Consider the following 16,989-nt stretch of genomic DNA (forward strand, 5'->3'; position numbering starts at 1 on the left):
TAGAGGAAACATCGATGGAGGAGGGAGAAACTCAGTCACAGCCAGGTGGTTAAAGACAGATAGGTCCGCAGTCTCAGCAGCGCACCTCACCGTGCCCAACGTCCTCTCCATGCTCCTCCAGCACTACCATTTGTGCAGTACCCACTTGGGTGATGCCACTGCTGCCACTGGCACACAGGCTCACCAATATTTGGTAACAAACGCAAGGACTGACTGGATGCAAGGATTGACCATCCATGGACAACTCATCCATGACATTAAAATTACAGTTTTAACTATGTTTTGAGGCTATATAGTGTTTGTTTAGGCCTACATTTACATTGTTTACAAACATTGGAGTAAAACAAGCTTTATATTTTGGGTTCTGATGGGGTACGACTGTTGAACTAAGCTCTAAGTTATATTCTTTAAGAATCAATGGGTATACATAATTTATCATTGCAAAAATGGATGTAGCAACTGCAGATTGCCCCTTTAATCTGCATCTTTATTATAAACCCGTCTCTTTCACTCATCATTATGACATTCATTTTGATCCAGGCTATTCCTGCATGTGGCACCAATCATCATCCCATTGCATAATACCACTACTTCATCGTATCAACAAAAGGAATATTGGTCAAGAGTTATAGAGGGCAGATTGCTGTGGGAGCCGTCAAACTCAGTATGCCCAACTTTGGCCAAGCAGAATAGAGGCATCCAGCTGCCCTCTCTGGAGGCTGCACATTGAGACCTATAAGGACATAAAGGCCTGAGATCAAACCGTCTAAACAGTGGATGTGAGCTGTTTCACCCACTACCTGCTGTAAGGGCATTCACAGCAATACTACGCCAGTCTGCTCACTCAGACCTAAGCCAAACCTTCTAAGCTAAAAATAAACAGAGCAAGAACAGCTTCGGCTGAGATTCCTGGCTTAAATGTGTATATTTGAGGGGTTATTATGAAAAGAAATATTTGGTTTGGGAGAAGCTGGTGAAATATCAAAGGATTGGGGCTTTGCCTATGAATAAAGCTTTTAGGCCGTTAAACCTCATGGTTTCAAGAGCAGTTTTTTTTCCCTTATTATTACTAATAATAGTTCTTATTACATGCCTATTCACACTTAACTCCTAAACATCTAAATCCATTGAGCCTTATGAACCTTATGAAAACCAACACAGCTGAATTAATATTGAGGCACTTGAATCTGAACACCTGAACATCTGTGATTGGCATTCATCGAGCACTCTTCGTTTGATTCCTATTTTGGTGCAGCAATGCAAGAATCAGAATTAGGCCTAGTATTGATCCTCATTCTTAGAGAATTCTGCTGAAGCATTTACACTATTAGAATCTAACATTTTAATAATATAATAATAATATAATATGCCATTTAGCAGACGCTTTTATCCAAAGCGACTTACAGTCATGCGTGCATAATTTTTTTTGTGTATGGGTGGTCCCGGGGATCGAACCCACTACCTTGGCGTTACAAGCGCCGTGCTCTACCAGCTGAGCTACAGAGGACCACATAGGTCCTCTATGTGGTCCTCTATGTGGTCCTCTGTAGCTGTAATTACACTAGTCACAACATTGTATTGACATGTTACATAGGCTAATATTTTTGTAACTAATAATAATGAAGTTGAGTGGTTTTTTTTTTATTACACAAGAGGCATATTCTACTTGTGTAATAGCAAAACACGCTCAACTCCCTTATTTTGCAATTACAAAGCACTTAATAAAATAATATGTAACCACAATGTTGTTACTGTAGTAATTAGTGTAACTACACAGTTATAAGACCCATGAAAATCAATTTCTTAATAGCTCTGTTATATTTACTACTGGCTGCAAAACACAGGATGCTTGGCAGGTAGTCTGAAATATAAATATGACACCTCCATGGGGTTCTGGATCCAGTCCAGTCAGCATTTTCCTTTTATAGCCCATGCAGTGTGTAGGTTATGTATTGTACTGTAGGACATTCTTATGTTTAGATAAAAACACACTGTAAGCATCTCCCCAAGGGGAATGAATGGGGTTACGATAGTTGTATTTGTTTTACATATCAAATGACTAATATCTTGTCCATGTATCACATGGATGAACTGCATTGTGCTGATAATGGATAGATTCAGGCCTATCTGCATTAATGACACCTGCAAGATGTAATTTAACTAGATTTGAATGCAGAGATCGTTCTGATTGTTCTGATTGATTTGAATGCAGAGATCTTTCTGATTGCTCATTCTGGATTATGTGTGTATTGTTTTGTATTGCTAGGGATTACTGCACTGTTGCAGCTAGAAACAAAAGCATTTCGCTGCACCTGCGATAACATCTGCAAATCTGTGTACGCAGCCAATACACTTTGAATTGAGCCTGTAAAGAGGTGTAATGATGGATATGTAAAATCAGCAAAGGGCTTCAGTCTTGCTTTGTGTTCCAGGATGCAGCCAGCCCAGCAAAAACTATAGGCCCCCGGTACAGTAGTGAACAGAACAGTCCTCTCTAAACCAGCTGCAGACCAGGTGGCTCATTATACAGCTGTCTCTCAGTGGTCAGTATGATACACAGAGACAACCAACAGCATCACAGCCTACTGCCTGCTGTTGCTATAAAAAAAAAGTGATTACCAGGCAGAACAGTGCAAGGTGGGCAACTTGACAAATGAGCACTGTCAAGTAGGGCTGTGACAGTCATGGAATTTTGGATGACAGTAATGACCAGCCAAATGACAGCGGTCATCATAATAACAGTTCGAATAGCGTTTTTAGATGCACATTTTCTCCTCTCCTCCGCTCCTGACTGCATGTGCTGCCATATAAATATAATGAATAGAACGGACATCCCCATTCAAGTCAATGATGGCATAGAACCTTGTCGTGACCCTGGACAACACCCTGTTGTTCTCCGCTAACATCAAAGCGGTGACCCAATCCTGCAGGTTCATGCTCTACAACATTCGTAGAGTACGACCCTACCTTACACAGAAAGCGGCACAGGTCCTATTCCAGGCACTTGTCATCTCCCGTTTGGCCATTGTGCCATTAAACCCCTACAACTCATCCAGAACGCTGCAGCCTGTCTGGTGTTCAACCTTCCCAAGTTCTCTCATGTCACCCCACTCCTCCGCACACTCCACTGGCTTCCAGTTGAGGCTCGTATCTACTACAAGACCATGGCGCTTGCCTACGGAGCTGTGAGGGGAACGGCACCTCCTTACCTTCAGGCCCAAACGAGGGCACTACGTTCATCCACCTCTGGCCTGCTAGCCCCCCTACCTCTACGGTAGCACAGTTCCCGCTCAGCCCAGTCAAAGCTATTCGCTGCTCTGGCACCCCAATGGTGGAACAAGCTCCCCCATGACGCCAGGACAGCGGAGTCAATGACCACCTTCCAGAGACACTTGAAACCCTACCTCTTTAAGGAATACCTGGAATAGTATAAAAGTCCTAGCTAAGGTGTTTTGTGGTTTTAGAATCTGGATTTATTAAAATTGAAATGTGCATGGAAATTTGCTAGCTAGTGTCTGCTTACTGGCTGAACCAGTCTCAAATCAATCCATATGAAACGTCAGTTCACACACTCAATGCTGAATACTCCCTCTAGCTAGCTAGCTAGTTAGTGTAGTGAAATTCTAGCTAATAGCACAAATTAGCTTTCATGATAAGGCAGTTTGTTCTGCCATGATTAGTGTGCGGAGTTCTGCAGCACAGCTGACTGCTCTAACTGAAACGTTCTCATGTTGGCCAAATGTTACAAAGTAGCAAGTAAGATACATGCTGATTTCTAAGAACAGTCCCAAAACTTTGGTGTCGTACAAGTTCATCAACAAGCTGGCAAACTAGCTACCGTAATGGCCATTCAAACAAGCTAGCACTAGGCTGCTAGCTGGGGCAAGTTTGCTCAGCTGATCGAGCATGGTTTGCCATTGTAGCCAGTGCGTCATGGCTACGGAGAGTGGAGTGATTTTTTTGATGGCGTGACCATCTAGCTATGCGCTTCCCGATCCTCTCATGACTGTGGCTGTCCATCTGCTGGAGGCTTCAAGAGGCTTTCAAACAGACTTGATCTAGCTACTGTTGTAGCCTATACTTATTTTTAAATAACTTGTTTATTTTGCTTAACAAGCGCTTTGAGATTCTGTCTAATGAAAAGTGCTATAAAAGTTTAATAAATTACTATACATTTCAGAATAAAAAAAGGATGAATAAAAAAATAAAAATAAATGGCAGATGAGTTCCACGTTTGGTTAGACAGATGGCTTCTGGCAACTGCGTGTCGCATTAGAATGACCCAATCTGATTTGAGACAATGAGTGTTCCCATAGGAGCAAAGCAGGAAGTAAAATATGGGCTGTGATTTGTTAATTCAACTTAACTGACATTACAAAAAATATATTCCATTGCATGAGCCACATCAGTTAACATCATTTGAATGTACATTCTACATTATCATAGAAATTATTACATCACAATACCAGGCAGCCATTGTGAGTGTACCCATGAGTTTACGATCATCGCTAGAAGGGATCTAGCTATTGTCAAGTTAATGTCACAAGTAAAAAAAAAAAAAAAAGCATTTAAACTCACCCTAACCCTTTTCCAAATGAGCCGACTCTTTTACGTGAACGGAGCCAAATGAGCCGGCTCACCGAAAAGACTTGGAATGCCCATCACTACTGCCTACCTATGCCTGGCTGTGCCCCTCCCCTCTCTCTCCCTCGCTAGCTCGCCCTTTCTTTGCTGTGTTCTCTGAAGTAGCCTACGGCAACTACTCGTCTCCTCCATTGCAAAACTACTGAATCTTAGGAGTCGATTCCTAGCTTGACACCCAGAAATGGGAGTCGGCGGGCAAGGAATCGAGGAATCTATTATTTTGAGTGGACTCCCCACCACTAGTGTCTAGGCAACTAAAGCCTTGTTTGCTACAACACGTTGCTTGTTTCAGCAAGGAGCAACAAAGTTTAATTACGCTGTTAAGAGTCAATGTTACGGCAGAAACGGACTCAAGGGCCAGATAGTGACGAGGTATGATTAAGATTGCTAAACAAGGAGGCTAAGATTGGAAAGGGCAACACAGATGCCGTGTTCATTTTCACTGAGGGAAAAGAACAACAAAAAGGCAGGAGCAGAAAATGGAGGAGGAACAGGAGGCAGTCAAGCTGCTCTGACGCCAGAGAACTAGAGGCTGAAATAATTTAATACCTTACAGAAGTGTTGTCAAGTCCATCAGCCTTTTGTGAATCCAGTCACGGTTCAGCCAATGATCTCCCTAAACCCTCAACCCTCAACCCTCAACTGTGGCCGTGATGATAGTTGAGGCGTGAAAATGCTCTCTGATTCTCTCTGATAAATGGGTATCAGCATTTTTTATTTTAAAGTTCATTGCATAAGCTCTCAATATTTATATTCAAACACAGGAAGCAAAATAATTTAAGCCACTTAGGCCCATCATTTCAGGGTTTACTAATGGTACAACTTGGGAGAGAAAGAGAGCCAACACATCCTATAAACCTCCCACAATATGACATCACCTGCATCGTGTCCCATTGACACTATCCCGTTCAGTATAACATGTTCCTCGCTCAACCCCATCCCTCTCTTCCCTGACACTCACCTTTCCTACTGTTTCCCTTTTTCCTCCATCTCACTCTCTTATTTGCTAATAACACCCTCACTTTCCACTGCTATACTGCATCAGCTGGACTCCAAAAGTGTATGTGACCCCTCTCTGCCTCTCAAAGCGTGTTCTAAGGGCATAGAACAGTATCACCAGAATGACAAGCATTCTGCAATCTAGCTGTTCTTATTATACACTTCACCACGTCAGCTGAAACCAGTATGAAACTGTGTTTCTTTAATAACAATGGAATTAGCACAGGTTTATTTAGCTAATAACATTGGGGGAGCAAACATAATTAAAGCTTGTGAAGTAAAAGCCATGACTCAGACTAAGCCGTTAAATAAACCCCTCCATTATTCTACGTTATCACCTTGGCTGCAGTTCCAGCTGTCTCCCTGGCTTCAAACACCAATAAGGTTAATAATTTCACTGGTACCTGGATCTGTCTGTGTATGTGCATGCGTACATGTGCACAGACCGGTGTCTGATCTTGGATGTGTACTGTACTGTGACAGACATGAGTCTATGAGCATGCACGTATTCAATAAAAGAGAATGTTTGTGATGAATATCAGTGGGGTTTTGATGAGAATTCAAGTTGAGAGGGATTGGATTCATATGCAGCAGTATAACAGTAGGAAGACAGACGTACCCTAAAGTGCTGATAAATCCACTGGTAGAGCCCTCCGCATAGAGGGAGCAGATGTCCCCTATGTGGAGGAAACTGGACATCTTGTCTGACATGTTGCCTCACCCAGGACTGTGCCTGGAAAAGATGGAACAGACAAGAGTTAGCATGACAAATAAACCACACAGATGTACAGTCATTTACCCTGATAAATACAGCATATTTCATTTTATATTATGCAATAAATAACCTATACCACTATTACTGTGTAACTACAACATTGTTACTATAGTAACTATGTGTAGTTACATAGGTATAATGGCAACATAAGGTAAAGTGTTCACAAACATGTTTGCGATTGGATACGTATTCACATATTACAAACATTTACCCCTATAGGATGTCTTATAGTAGCGCAATTAAATAACTCCAGCATGGAATAATTATTAATCTAGAAATTATTCAGCAATTCCACCTTGTTTAATCAAGGTAGAATTATAGACTAGAGGAATGTACTCAGGCAGTTTGCACGTCTGGAACTTGACTGGATCAACAGAACTTGATAGGACTGTCATTCCTGTGGGATGTTGGATTTGTACAGTTGGGAGAATTTGAAGTAAGCAATGCTATTGTATGCCAAGATATGGCCCATGTTTACATATTAAACAATCAAACATTACAGTTTGGTGCATGCTGTGTGTATTTGTGTGTAGACATAGGCTAGCGAAGAGCGTCAACACAGCCAAGTCTCTCACACACAATACCGTACAGAGCAATAATTGAATAAGGGTCGTTCCATATTAATTCAATCACTTTCTGACTGCACCCCTTTTGATTCCAACGAAACCTTCCATACATGTTTGCCCATGGTAGAAGTGGTCAGAAAGTGACTTTTTGGATCGGAATGCCAAAACATTCAGGAGATAGAGGTGCTCAAAGTTGACCCTACCATGAGACATCAATGTCTTCATCACGGTTCAGTTTTATATTATTTGAAAGCTCACAAAAAGGGTTGGCAAACTATTTTATAATTGCTAGATATAGAAAAAATCCTTTAACGTCAATTACTCAAAAACACGTGAATAACTATTTTTTTCATGTTCAAATACACTGAGTGTACAAAACATTAGGAACACATTCCTAATATTGAATTTCAACCCCTTTTGCCCTCAGAACAGCCTCAATTCATCGGGCATGGACACTACAAGGTGTCGAAAGCGTCCCACAGGGATGTTGGCCCATGTTGACTCCAATGCTTCCAACAGTTGTGTCAAGTTGGCTGGATGTCCGTTGGGTGGTGGACCATTCTTGATACACACGGGAAACTGTTGAGTGTGAAAAACCCAGCAGCGTTGTAGTTCTTGACACACACAAACTGGTGCGCCTGGCACCTACCAACATACCCCGTTCTTAAATTTTTTGTCTTGCCCATGATTTTTTGTCTTGCTATGATCCCTTATGAATGGCACACATACACAATCCATGTCTCAATTGTCACAAAGCTTAAAAATCCTTCTTTAACCTGTATCCTCCCCTTCATCTACACTGATTGAAGTGGATTTAACAAGTGACATCAATAAGGGATCATAGCTTTCACCTGGATTCACCTGGTCAGTCTATGTCATGGAAAGAGCAGGTGTCTTTAATGTTTTGTACGCTCAGTGTATGTAGCTTAGACCCTATTTTACATCGGTTGAGACACAGCATACTATTGAATACAGGGTGGGTGTCATGTGGCTGATAAACGTACTAAAATGCGAATACAATTAAAATGTAAACTTTCAAGTGCTACCACAAAACTGGTTGGAGGTCCACACATGATAGAATGTTGACTTGAGTGGGAATATCTATTGTTTTAAATGAAACGGACAATCTTCCATAGAAACCTATTGAAATCATAGAAATATAGATAATAGAATAGACATTCCTATTGAAGTTGATATTCGACGGTGGGTGGACCGCCATCTTTTTGGTAGTAATTGGAAGTTACAATTTCAATTCAATTTCAATTTCAATTGAGTACCAGCTAAATTGCAGTGGTCTTAAGGGATAGGTCCATTCTCTGAATTCTGTTTCTATGATTGAAATGACACCCACCCTGTATCCAAGAGCATGCTGTGTCTCAACCGTCGGCGGGCACAACACAAACACCTCGGGTGATGTAAAATAAAGTCTAAGCTACAACATGTGAAAATGAGATGAATCTGAGTTTACACGTATTTAGATATTTGACGTGATGAAGACATGGATGTCTCATTGTGGGGTGGGGTATGTAAAATGGGTAAACTTTGGGTGTCTCTATCTCCTGATTGTTTGAGTATTCAGGTCCAAAATCTAACTTTCTGACCACTTCTACCATGGGCAAACATGTATGGAAGGTTTCGTTCAAATCAAAAGGGGTGCAGTCAGAAAGTGATTGAAATCATTATAGAAACAGCGTGTAACAATGAATGCGGCCTTGAGGAAAACAGGTCAAAGCACAGGGCCAAAGCCACTGCATACTGATTGCAGTGACACTGTACCACTTCTGCTGAGAACCCCTGACTGACAGTTTGGAATTCGATGCTACGTACAAATTAACAAACCTGAACAAGAAAACACATTGGATTCAATTAATGGGTGAACTTTCTTATACCATGCACTACAAGACACCATATAACCTCTGAACTAAAGCTGGTCTAATCTAAATTGTCTTGGCATTAATTATCTGTTGAACATTTACATATCTCTGGGCTTTTGCATGGGATGATAGTCCATTACAGTAGTCATTTAATTGGAAATGGTGACACACTCAAATTCTCTGTAGCCACAGGGCAGAGGTCCTCCTGTACATCATATTTTTTTTTAGGTCAATTTGACTTGATCATAAATGGTTTCAAATGATAGTGTTCAACAACCAACACAGGTCATGCAGGTTGCTGGGAAGTGTATGAAAAATGTATGCACTCACTAACTGTAAGTTGCTCTGGATAAGAGTGTCTGCTAAATGACTAAAATGTAAATGTAAATGTAAGTGAGTGATAGGCTACAGAGGCTACATGAACGAACACTCAAAGAAAATATAGGCCTATTTTAAAACTCTACATTCACAAGCTCACTCATCTTTATGGAACACTTTGAAAAACCTACAAATGCCTGCAGGCCTATCCATTAGTAATAATCATTCCTGCCCAAATCCCCAGTGAGAAACACTTGCCTGTAAACATAGAGGCAGTGCACCTCATCAACATCCCCAATTCAAACCTCATCCAAACAGAAGCAAATACTGTAGCCATCTAGAATGTAGCAATAGGTCTAACTGACTCCATCAGAAACAACCATCTGACAATTCTATTTTACTCTTGCATGGTTTGTTTACCTATGCTGTCATTGACGTAGGTAACAATTGCCTGGGATAGGCTTCTGAATCATCAGGATGAAACAAAATGAATCAATATAGATAAAAAATTACACTAATCCTACATTTACACTAACACTAATCCCAAACATTAGATTTGTTTGACAATAACACTAATCCCAAACATTAGATTTGTTTGACAATTACTAAATTGATACATTGTCATTACATTGTTAGGCTACGTTGTCAGTCTTTGCTTGCTTTCTAGGCTACATTATTACATCCTGAGTGAAGCTGTCAAATGCAACGGAGTCGCGTAAACTACACATTTACCGCTTGGTTACATCGTGTCAGTATTGCCCACATCTGACATGTCACTTTGAGTCTAAAACAGTCAGGTTAAATTCTACGATACAGGCCCATTTTGGGGAACTTGAAATGCAATGCAATAAAAACTAGAAGCCGTAGCCTACTAACGATATATCGAGGTAGGCTACAACTTGTGGGTTAGCCGTACTGCACTTCCTTGACAATTGATGTTTGATGAAGATGTTCCTCTCAAAACTAGGTTACAGGATGAGGATGTGCATAGGACTTTACCTTCACAAAAGGAAGAATGCAACGAAAATAGAAGCGATTCAGGCTGGATCAGCAAACGTGAATTTCTATGGCGATGTCCTCATTTAATTCCATGATAGCCGGCTGAAACTCCAGTTAGAACACCGCGTCTCTGACAGCTGAAATTGTCCTCAGCCGCAATCCGCTTCTTACCCCCTCCACATGCGCTTTGAAGAAACGCCCCTTTCGCTAATATATATATATATATATAGAGAGAGAGAGAGAGAGAGATATATATAGAGATATAGATATATATATAGATATAGTGCAGCAGTGATGTTTGGGAAATGTTGTTTCAATGAAAAAAAATGTACTTATGCACCATTGACCTGCTCTTATCCAGTCTATGGAACTGGGATCCATTGTATGATATTGATATCAATATTGAAGTTTGGAAGTTGATGATATGCCTATAGTGATAGACTTATGTGTAGAGCTGTTTTACTATTGCTGTGTTGATAATGTTTTGCTTAAAAGTGTATTAGGCCTACTATTATAAACTTTTTTATAGGATATAACTGTGTATAATAGTTTGGTTGCCATGTCCAAAACAGAAATGTCCAAAACATGCACTCTCCCTTATAGTGAGGCCTCATGCTGTGCATGTCAGTCTTAGAAAGGAAATGAGAGAACCCCAGTCATTGGGTGGACAACCTGCTGTCAAAAACACCACTGTCACAAACTCTTCAATCAATTAGATTTTCTGAATAGGACTCAGACGGGTCAGACACCTCAACAATTGAGCCTGCATGGTCTATTCCCTCTAGGCTGTTGTTCACACAGGAAAATATAATTATTGCTAGCCCTGGATGGAATATCCTGAAGATTAAACTGTATTGTACGCATGCTGCAACTCACATCATGTGTTTTGAAGTGAACCTTCAGCTATTGTGGACAATGAACATCAACAACCAAAGACATGAACGTACATTTGGTTATGGTACACTCATTTAGTTTCTGTCCTCTCTCTTTCAACTAGCAAATAAACTATGTCTTTGATTTGAAGTTTTGTAACTCTGACCTAGTGTGAGTGATCTAGTTTATTTTCATTTGCCCCATTAAAATCTTGTCTTTCCAATTTTTTTTACTGCTGGAATTGGAACACAGACTCATCAATGTACTCCGGCTTAAACATTAAATAGCATCCATGCAACATTGAAGCCACTAAAACACTTCCCAGATGAATTTAATTAATTGAAGTGTTCCCCTGACTGTTTCCAGACCCCACTTAAACACCTGTTGATTTTCTAATAAAAATAACTTTGAGATTACTTAATAAACAGCAAATATCACTGTTTGAGATTGTTTTACCTCCCACTGGAATTCAGTAGCCCACAAAAAATATCAGTTGAAAAGCTTTTAATATTGTCCTTCAAGTTTTCTTAATATTGATGTCTTCAGGGTAAGGTGTATTTGTTGTTTACGTCAGCATTTTGACATAGAATGAACTATCACACCACTTAGGTCCCTTTTCTCATCTGGCCTGTGATATTTCCATTACTATAATATTACCATGTATTTAAGCACAAACACGCACACACACGCGTGCATGCACTCACGCATGCACGCACACACACATGCGTACACACACACGGCTCAGTATCTTCAAATCTTGTTCATAGAGCATGCTAATTTGAAAACTGTAGGTTCTAAAGGGATAATGATTAAGGTCCAGCATCTGTGAGAGTGCAAGTGAATCTATTACCATATGAGAGCAGTTCCCTCCTACATTCACCCACCTCACACTCTGCTTTCGCTTAGTGCACAATAAGGAGGCCTTTGAGAAGCCTTTGAGATGTAAATGTTGGCAGATCGCTACGATATATAAACGTTGTAGCTGATGCTTCGAAGGTAATTTAAACCCTTTGTGGTAGACCTTACTGTAGCGTCACTTTGATCAGTGTGACTCATGTATTAATGCTGTTAACCTCCACCAAATTCATTTGGAGTGTCATGCAACACAACGTCTCTTTGATACAGTTGTAGGCATGATAAGAGTAATAGTCCTGAAGGGACCCAAGTAGCTGCTGTATCTTCGTACACTGCAGAGTGTACTCGAGTTGCTACACTGCATAATACAAATGTATTAGTCATCGCAGAAATAATCAAAGTTGGTCACACTTGGTCCACCTATTATCATTTCCCCCTTAAGTATTTCTCATGACTTGACTGACCTTTGTAAATCATACAGGAGTTGGACATGATCCCCATGTGAGAGCTTAGTCTCAGCTCATTGCTGTCTGTCAACACAAATACTCTGTGCCTACAACGGATTACATCCCTGCGAAAAATTCCTTACACCACTATGTTTTCCAATATGCATTTTCTCTTCCTTCCCTACTAGTATCCAGAGTCCAGACTTCAGTTCAATATAAAGTCAATTACGTCTGACAAAAATCATCATGAGTTTTCAGTTTGTTATGTATACTGAGTACCATCTGGGTTTCACTTCATATTCTTCTATGCCTACAACACTACCAAACTGAGTGGCTGAGTGGCACTTTCATAAATTGCTATTGTCTCTATGTCAATACAGTTAGATTTATTCCTGGCAAGTGTACCTTAGTCATTGAGAGGTTCTTTAATTCTTAAAAGTCTAAGCTGTGAGTGAGTCAATCTAACCACTACTGTACTTGCTTTCCATTATCAATCTTAAATCAACCCTAGAGGATTGCAGATTCCCACAGAAATGGCTAACACCTATAAAGTAAATGATGTGCCATTACTTAAAAAGGCTGTGGAAGAACTAGATAGGTGGTGTGATTTACCAATTTCACTAATTGGATGTGTTAATTGCATCAAAATGAATATTTTCCAACATTTTTGTATCTGTTCCAAACTCTACCATGTCTCTGCCTAAACACTTTTTTCAGACAAATGAACACTCTGATTTCTAAATTGTTATGGAGAGGTAGCCTCCCCAGAGTTAAACTCAATACATTATGCAGACCGTATTCAAAGGGTGGTCTTTGTTTGCAAAATTGTAGGATTTATTTCTGGGCATCGCAACTGAAGGCAATATGGGTGTGGCAGAACACCAGTTCTTGGAGGCATTTAGTAGCTCCATAAATAATCCCTTTATAAAACATAGTCATTTAGCTATTTGAGTTCTAATTGTAGGTATAAAAAAAGATATGTAAAAATATATTTGATAAAATATTGAATTTGGCCTTTACTACTATAGCCCAGAGAAATGCATTGAATAACATATTCATAAATCGCAAAAAAGACAGTCAAAAAATGTATCTTAAGAAACAAGGTTTTGAAGTGTTTGTCTTATATCTAGGAGATATAAGAAAGCTCAGGAAATATTTGTTGTTCTTTAACCCCTTTTTTTGGATAGGCACAAAACTACCTTCATAATTCCAGAAAAATCTTTAACCGGTACTGGTTACCTTCAGACGGGTCCCGTGTCTCTTGTGGGGGATGTAGAGCAAAATGGAGAACACCATTGTGTTCATGAGAGTCTCCCCTTTCCATAGAGTGGTCATAATAGTTTGTCAAACCGCTCACGTTTTCGTGAGAAGACCGAATCTTTGCTTTCAATGAGAATGTCAGATCAATAACTCAGATTTCTATGTGAATTCTTTAGGTTTGCCCAAAAAGTTACATATTGCAGCTTTAAGCACCAATAGTCAAGGAAGCAATTGCAGTGTTGTTGTTCAGTAAGGCCTTCATATCAAGGCAATCATAGTATTGTCTGTTTTCTCTGTCTAATCAGAGTCCAATGGTTATGCGCATACCAAGGAATAGGTCTATTTGGTAGTGTCTGTTTCATCCAGACCCACTGGGCACACCATGTCATTTCAACATGGAAATCTGTGTCACGCCCTGACCTAGAGAACTCTTGTTGGTTGGGTCAGGGTGTGAGTTCAGTTTGAGATCTATGTTATTAGATTCTATGTTTAGGATCTAGTATGTGTATTTCTATGTTTGGCCGGGTGTGATTCCCAATCAGAGGCAGCTGTCGCTCGTTGTCTCTGATTGGGGATCATACTTAGGTAGCCTGGTTGCCTACCTTAGTTGTGGGATCTTGACTCGTGTTTGTGTTCTGGGTTGGCTTGTTGTGAGTATAGCCCACAGGACTTCACGTTATGTTGCTTTTGTTGTTTTGTCAAGTGTTTATCTTCATCTTCATCTTCTTCTTCGAACCCACAACCCTGGCGTTGCCAGCGCCATGCTCTACCAACTGAGCTACAGGGGACTTGTCTCCATCTCAACCAAAAATCTAAATGAAAGAATAGGACTAGTTGATTTAGTCCTTTTCCTTAACTTAGATTTTTGGTTGAGATGTAGATGTGAATCCAACATATGAATTATTAATTAACATGAAGATTACATTTGAACCTCAACCAAAGCTTGAATCCCTGGGACTATATGTATTGTTTATTTTTAGTTGAACCCTGGGTTGAATTGAAACAATAGCTGTAGACCTAAATAGTATCATTGATGATACGGTATATGACTTATAAAGTATGGTTACATTTCATTTGTTCTGTTAAACCTTCCCTTTGGAATTACTTCGATAGCAACAGTGAATCTATTTAGTTATTACAAGATCTCTCAACAATCATTCTCACGATAGCACATTGGTAGTAGTCAGTGACAAATATCAAAGCTAAACAGGGCTTGGCTAAAACCCTGAATGGGAGACCAAATGGATAGTGCTAGATAGATCAACACTCCAGCATGAGGTGCTGCCCAGCATATTATTATTAATTTTTTTCTGATAATGGATATAACGTTGAAGATCTGACGTTGTTTCAAAGGCAGAAATTCAACATATTTTACATAAGGTTTATCTATGTTGAAAATTGGTTACCATGATGATATAATTCTGTGTTTGAAATGTCATCCTCAAAACAACAGGACCTCTATACCAGGCGGTGTCAGAGAAAGACCCAAAAAATTGACAAAGACTCCAGCCACCCTAGTCATAGACTGTTCTCTCTGCTACAACACGGCAAGCGGTACCGGAGTGCCAAGTCCAGGTCCAAAAGGCTCCTTAAGAGCTTCTACCCACAAGCCATAAGACTGCTGAAAAGTTAATCAATGGGTACCTGGACTATTTGCATTGACCCCCCCCTATTATCTATGCATAGTCACTTTACCCCTACCTACATATTACCTCAATTACCTCAACTAACCTGTACCCCTGCACAATGACTCGGTACCGGTACCCCTTGTATATAGCCTCGTTATTGTGTTTTTTATTTTATTTAGTAAATCTTTTCGTAACTTTTATTTGTCTTAAAACTGCATTGTTGGTTAAGGGCTTGTAAGTGAGCATTTCACGATAAGGTCTGCACCTGTTGTATTCGGCGCATGTGACGAATACAATTTGATTTGATTTGATTTTGATTACTTTTTGCAAATCCAATGTATTGTCACAATACATTGACAAATTATGTTGAAACAATGTTGATTCAACCAGTTTGTGCTCAGTAGGGAGGTGTATTCTTCCCACAGTAGGCCTACACATCTAAATGAAAACAACTAATTGAGACCAAACTGCGGTTCATAGACAGGTAGCCGAGCAATTGTGACGACATAGACACTGACAGTCTGGCTTGTTGTGGATATGGCCTTTGGGACATGTGTCTGTTTCTGATAGCATTTCCATTCCTTTCTGTTCTCACATAGAAAACACTAAAAAAACTACTTCATGTACGGAAGGTTAAACAGAAAGTAGGATGACAAAATGCATTGCCCATGTGTGGGTGTGTGTATCAGAGATTTGAGTGAATGTGCAGTCTGCTAAATGACTCAAATGTAAAATGTAAATGTGTTTGTGAATGTTTGTATGTGTGTGTGAGTGTGTGTGTGTGTGTGTTTGCGGTTTCAAAACCAATGTGTGTGTCTGATTTTTCCGGCCTGACGCCATTCCTCTGCCAATGTTGTGTGGGTGTAAACATAGATGGTTTTCTTGATTCACAAGCCATGTCAGAGTCTCAGGGTTGCTACTTCTGTGTGGGCCCAGTCTTTAATCTTATCTTAGTATTGATTTCTAAAAAAATTATAGCGGGGGAAAACTCAATTACAAAATCTGGGATTATCTGTGCAGCTATTGCATTATGAATACAGTGATTCAATCACACTGTTGACTTTTTCCACATTTTGTTGTGCTACAACCTGAATTTAAAATAGATACAATTTTGATTTTGTGTCACTGGCCTACACCCATTATCCCATAATGTCAAAGTGGAATTACGTTTCTAGAAATGTTTACAAATTAATTGAAGGTCCCCAAGAACACAGTGGCTGCCAACATTCTTAAATAGAAGAAGTCTTCCTAGAGCTGGCCGCCCGGCAAACTGAGCAATCGGGGAAGAAGGGCCTTGGTCAGGGAGGTGACCAAGAACCTGATGGTCACTCTGACAGAGCTCTAGAGCTCTTCTGTGGAGATGGGAGAACCTTCCAGAAGGACAACCATCTCTGCAGCACTCCACCAATCAGGCCTTTATGGTAGAGTGGCCAGACAGAAGACACTCCTCAGTAAACGGTGAACTCTTTGGCCTAAATGCCAAGCGTCATGTCTGGAGGAAACCTGGCACCATCCCTACAATGAATTATGATGGTGGCAGCATCATGCTGTGGGGATGTTTTTCAGCAGCAGGGACTGGGAGACTAGACAGGATCGAGGGAAAGATTAACAGAGCACAGTACAGAGAGATCCTTGATAAAAACCTGCTCCAGAGCACTCAGGACCTCAGACTGGGACAAAGGTTAACCTTCCAACAGGACAACGACCCTAAGCTCACAGCCAAGACAACTCAGGAGTATCTTCGGGACATGT

General features: G+C 40.3%; 1 protein-coding gene across 4 annotated transcripts in view; it reads right to left on the reverse strand.

Moving 5' to 3' along the window:
- Positions 1–10,302, reverse strand: part of itpr1b (inositol 1,4,5-trisphosphate receptor, type 1b) — a 169,337-nt gene extending 159,035 nt beyond the window's left edge. For all 4 annotated transcript variants that reach the window (XM_041892498.2, XM_041892501.2, XM_041892500.2 and 1 more), the window contains exons 1-2: positions 10,176–10,302; positions 6,263–6,376 (exon numbers count right to left, since the gene is read on the reverse strand). In XM_041892498.2, coding sequence (XP_041748432.2) covers positions 6,263–6,354 — 92 coding nt within the window. In that variant the 5' untranslated portion in view covers positions 6,355–6,376; positions 10,176–10,302. The remainder of the gene's footprint in view (positions 1–6,262; positions 6,377–10,175) is intronic.
- Positions 10,303–16,989: the final 6,687 nt, after the last annotated feature.

Source organism: Coregonus clupeaformis, chromosome 12 (genome assembly GCF_020615455.1).
Source record: "Coregonus clupeaformis isolate EN_2021a chromosome 12, ASM2061545v1, whole genome shotgun sequence".
Taxonomy (NCBI): Eukaryota; Metazoa; Chordata; class Actinopteri; order Salmoniformes; family Salmonidae; genus Coregonus; species Coregonus clupeaformis.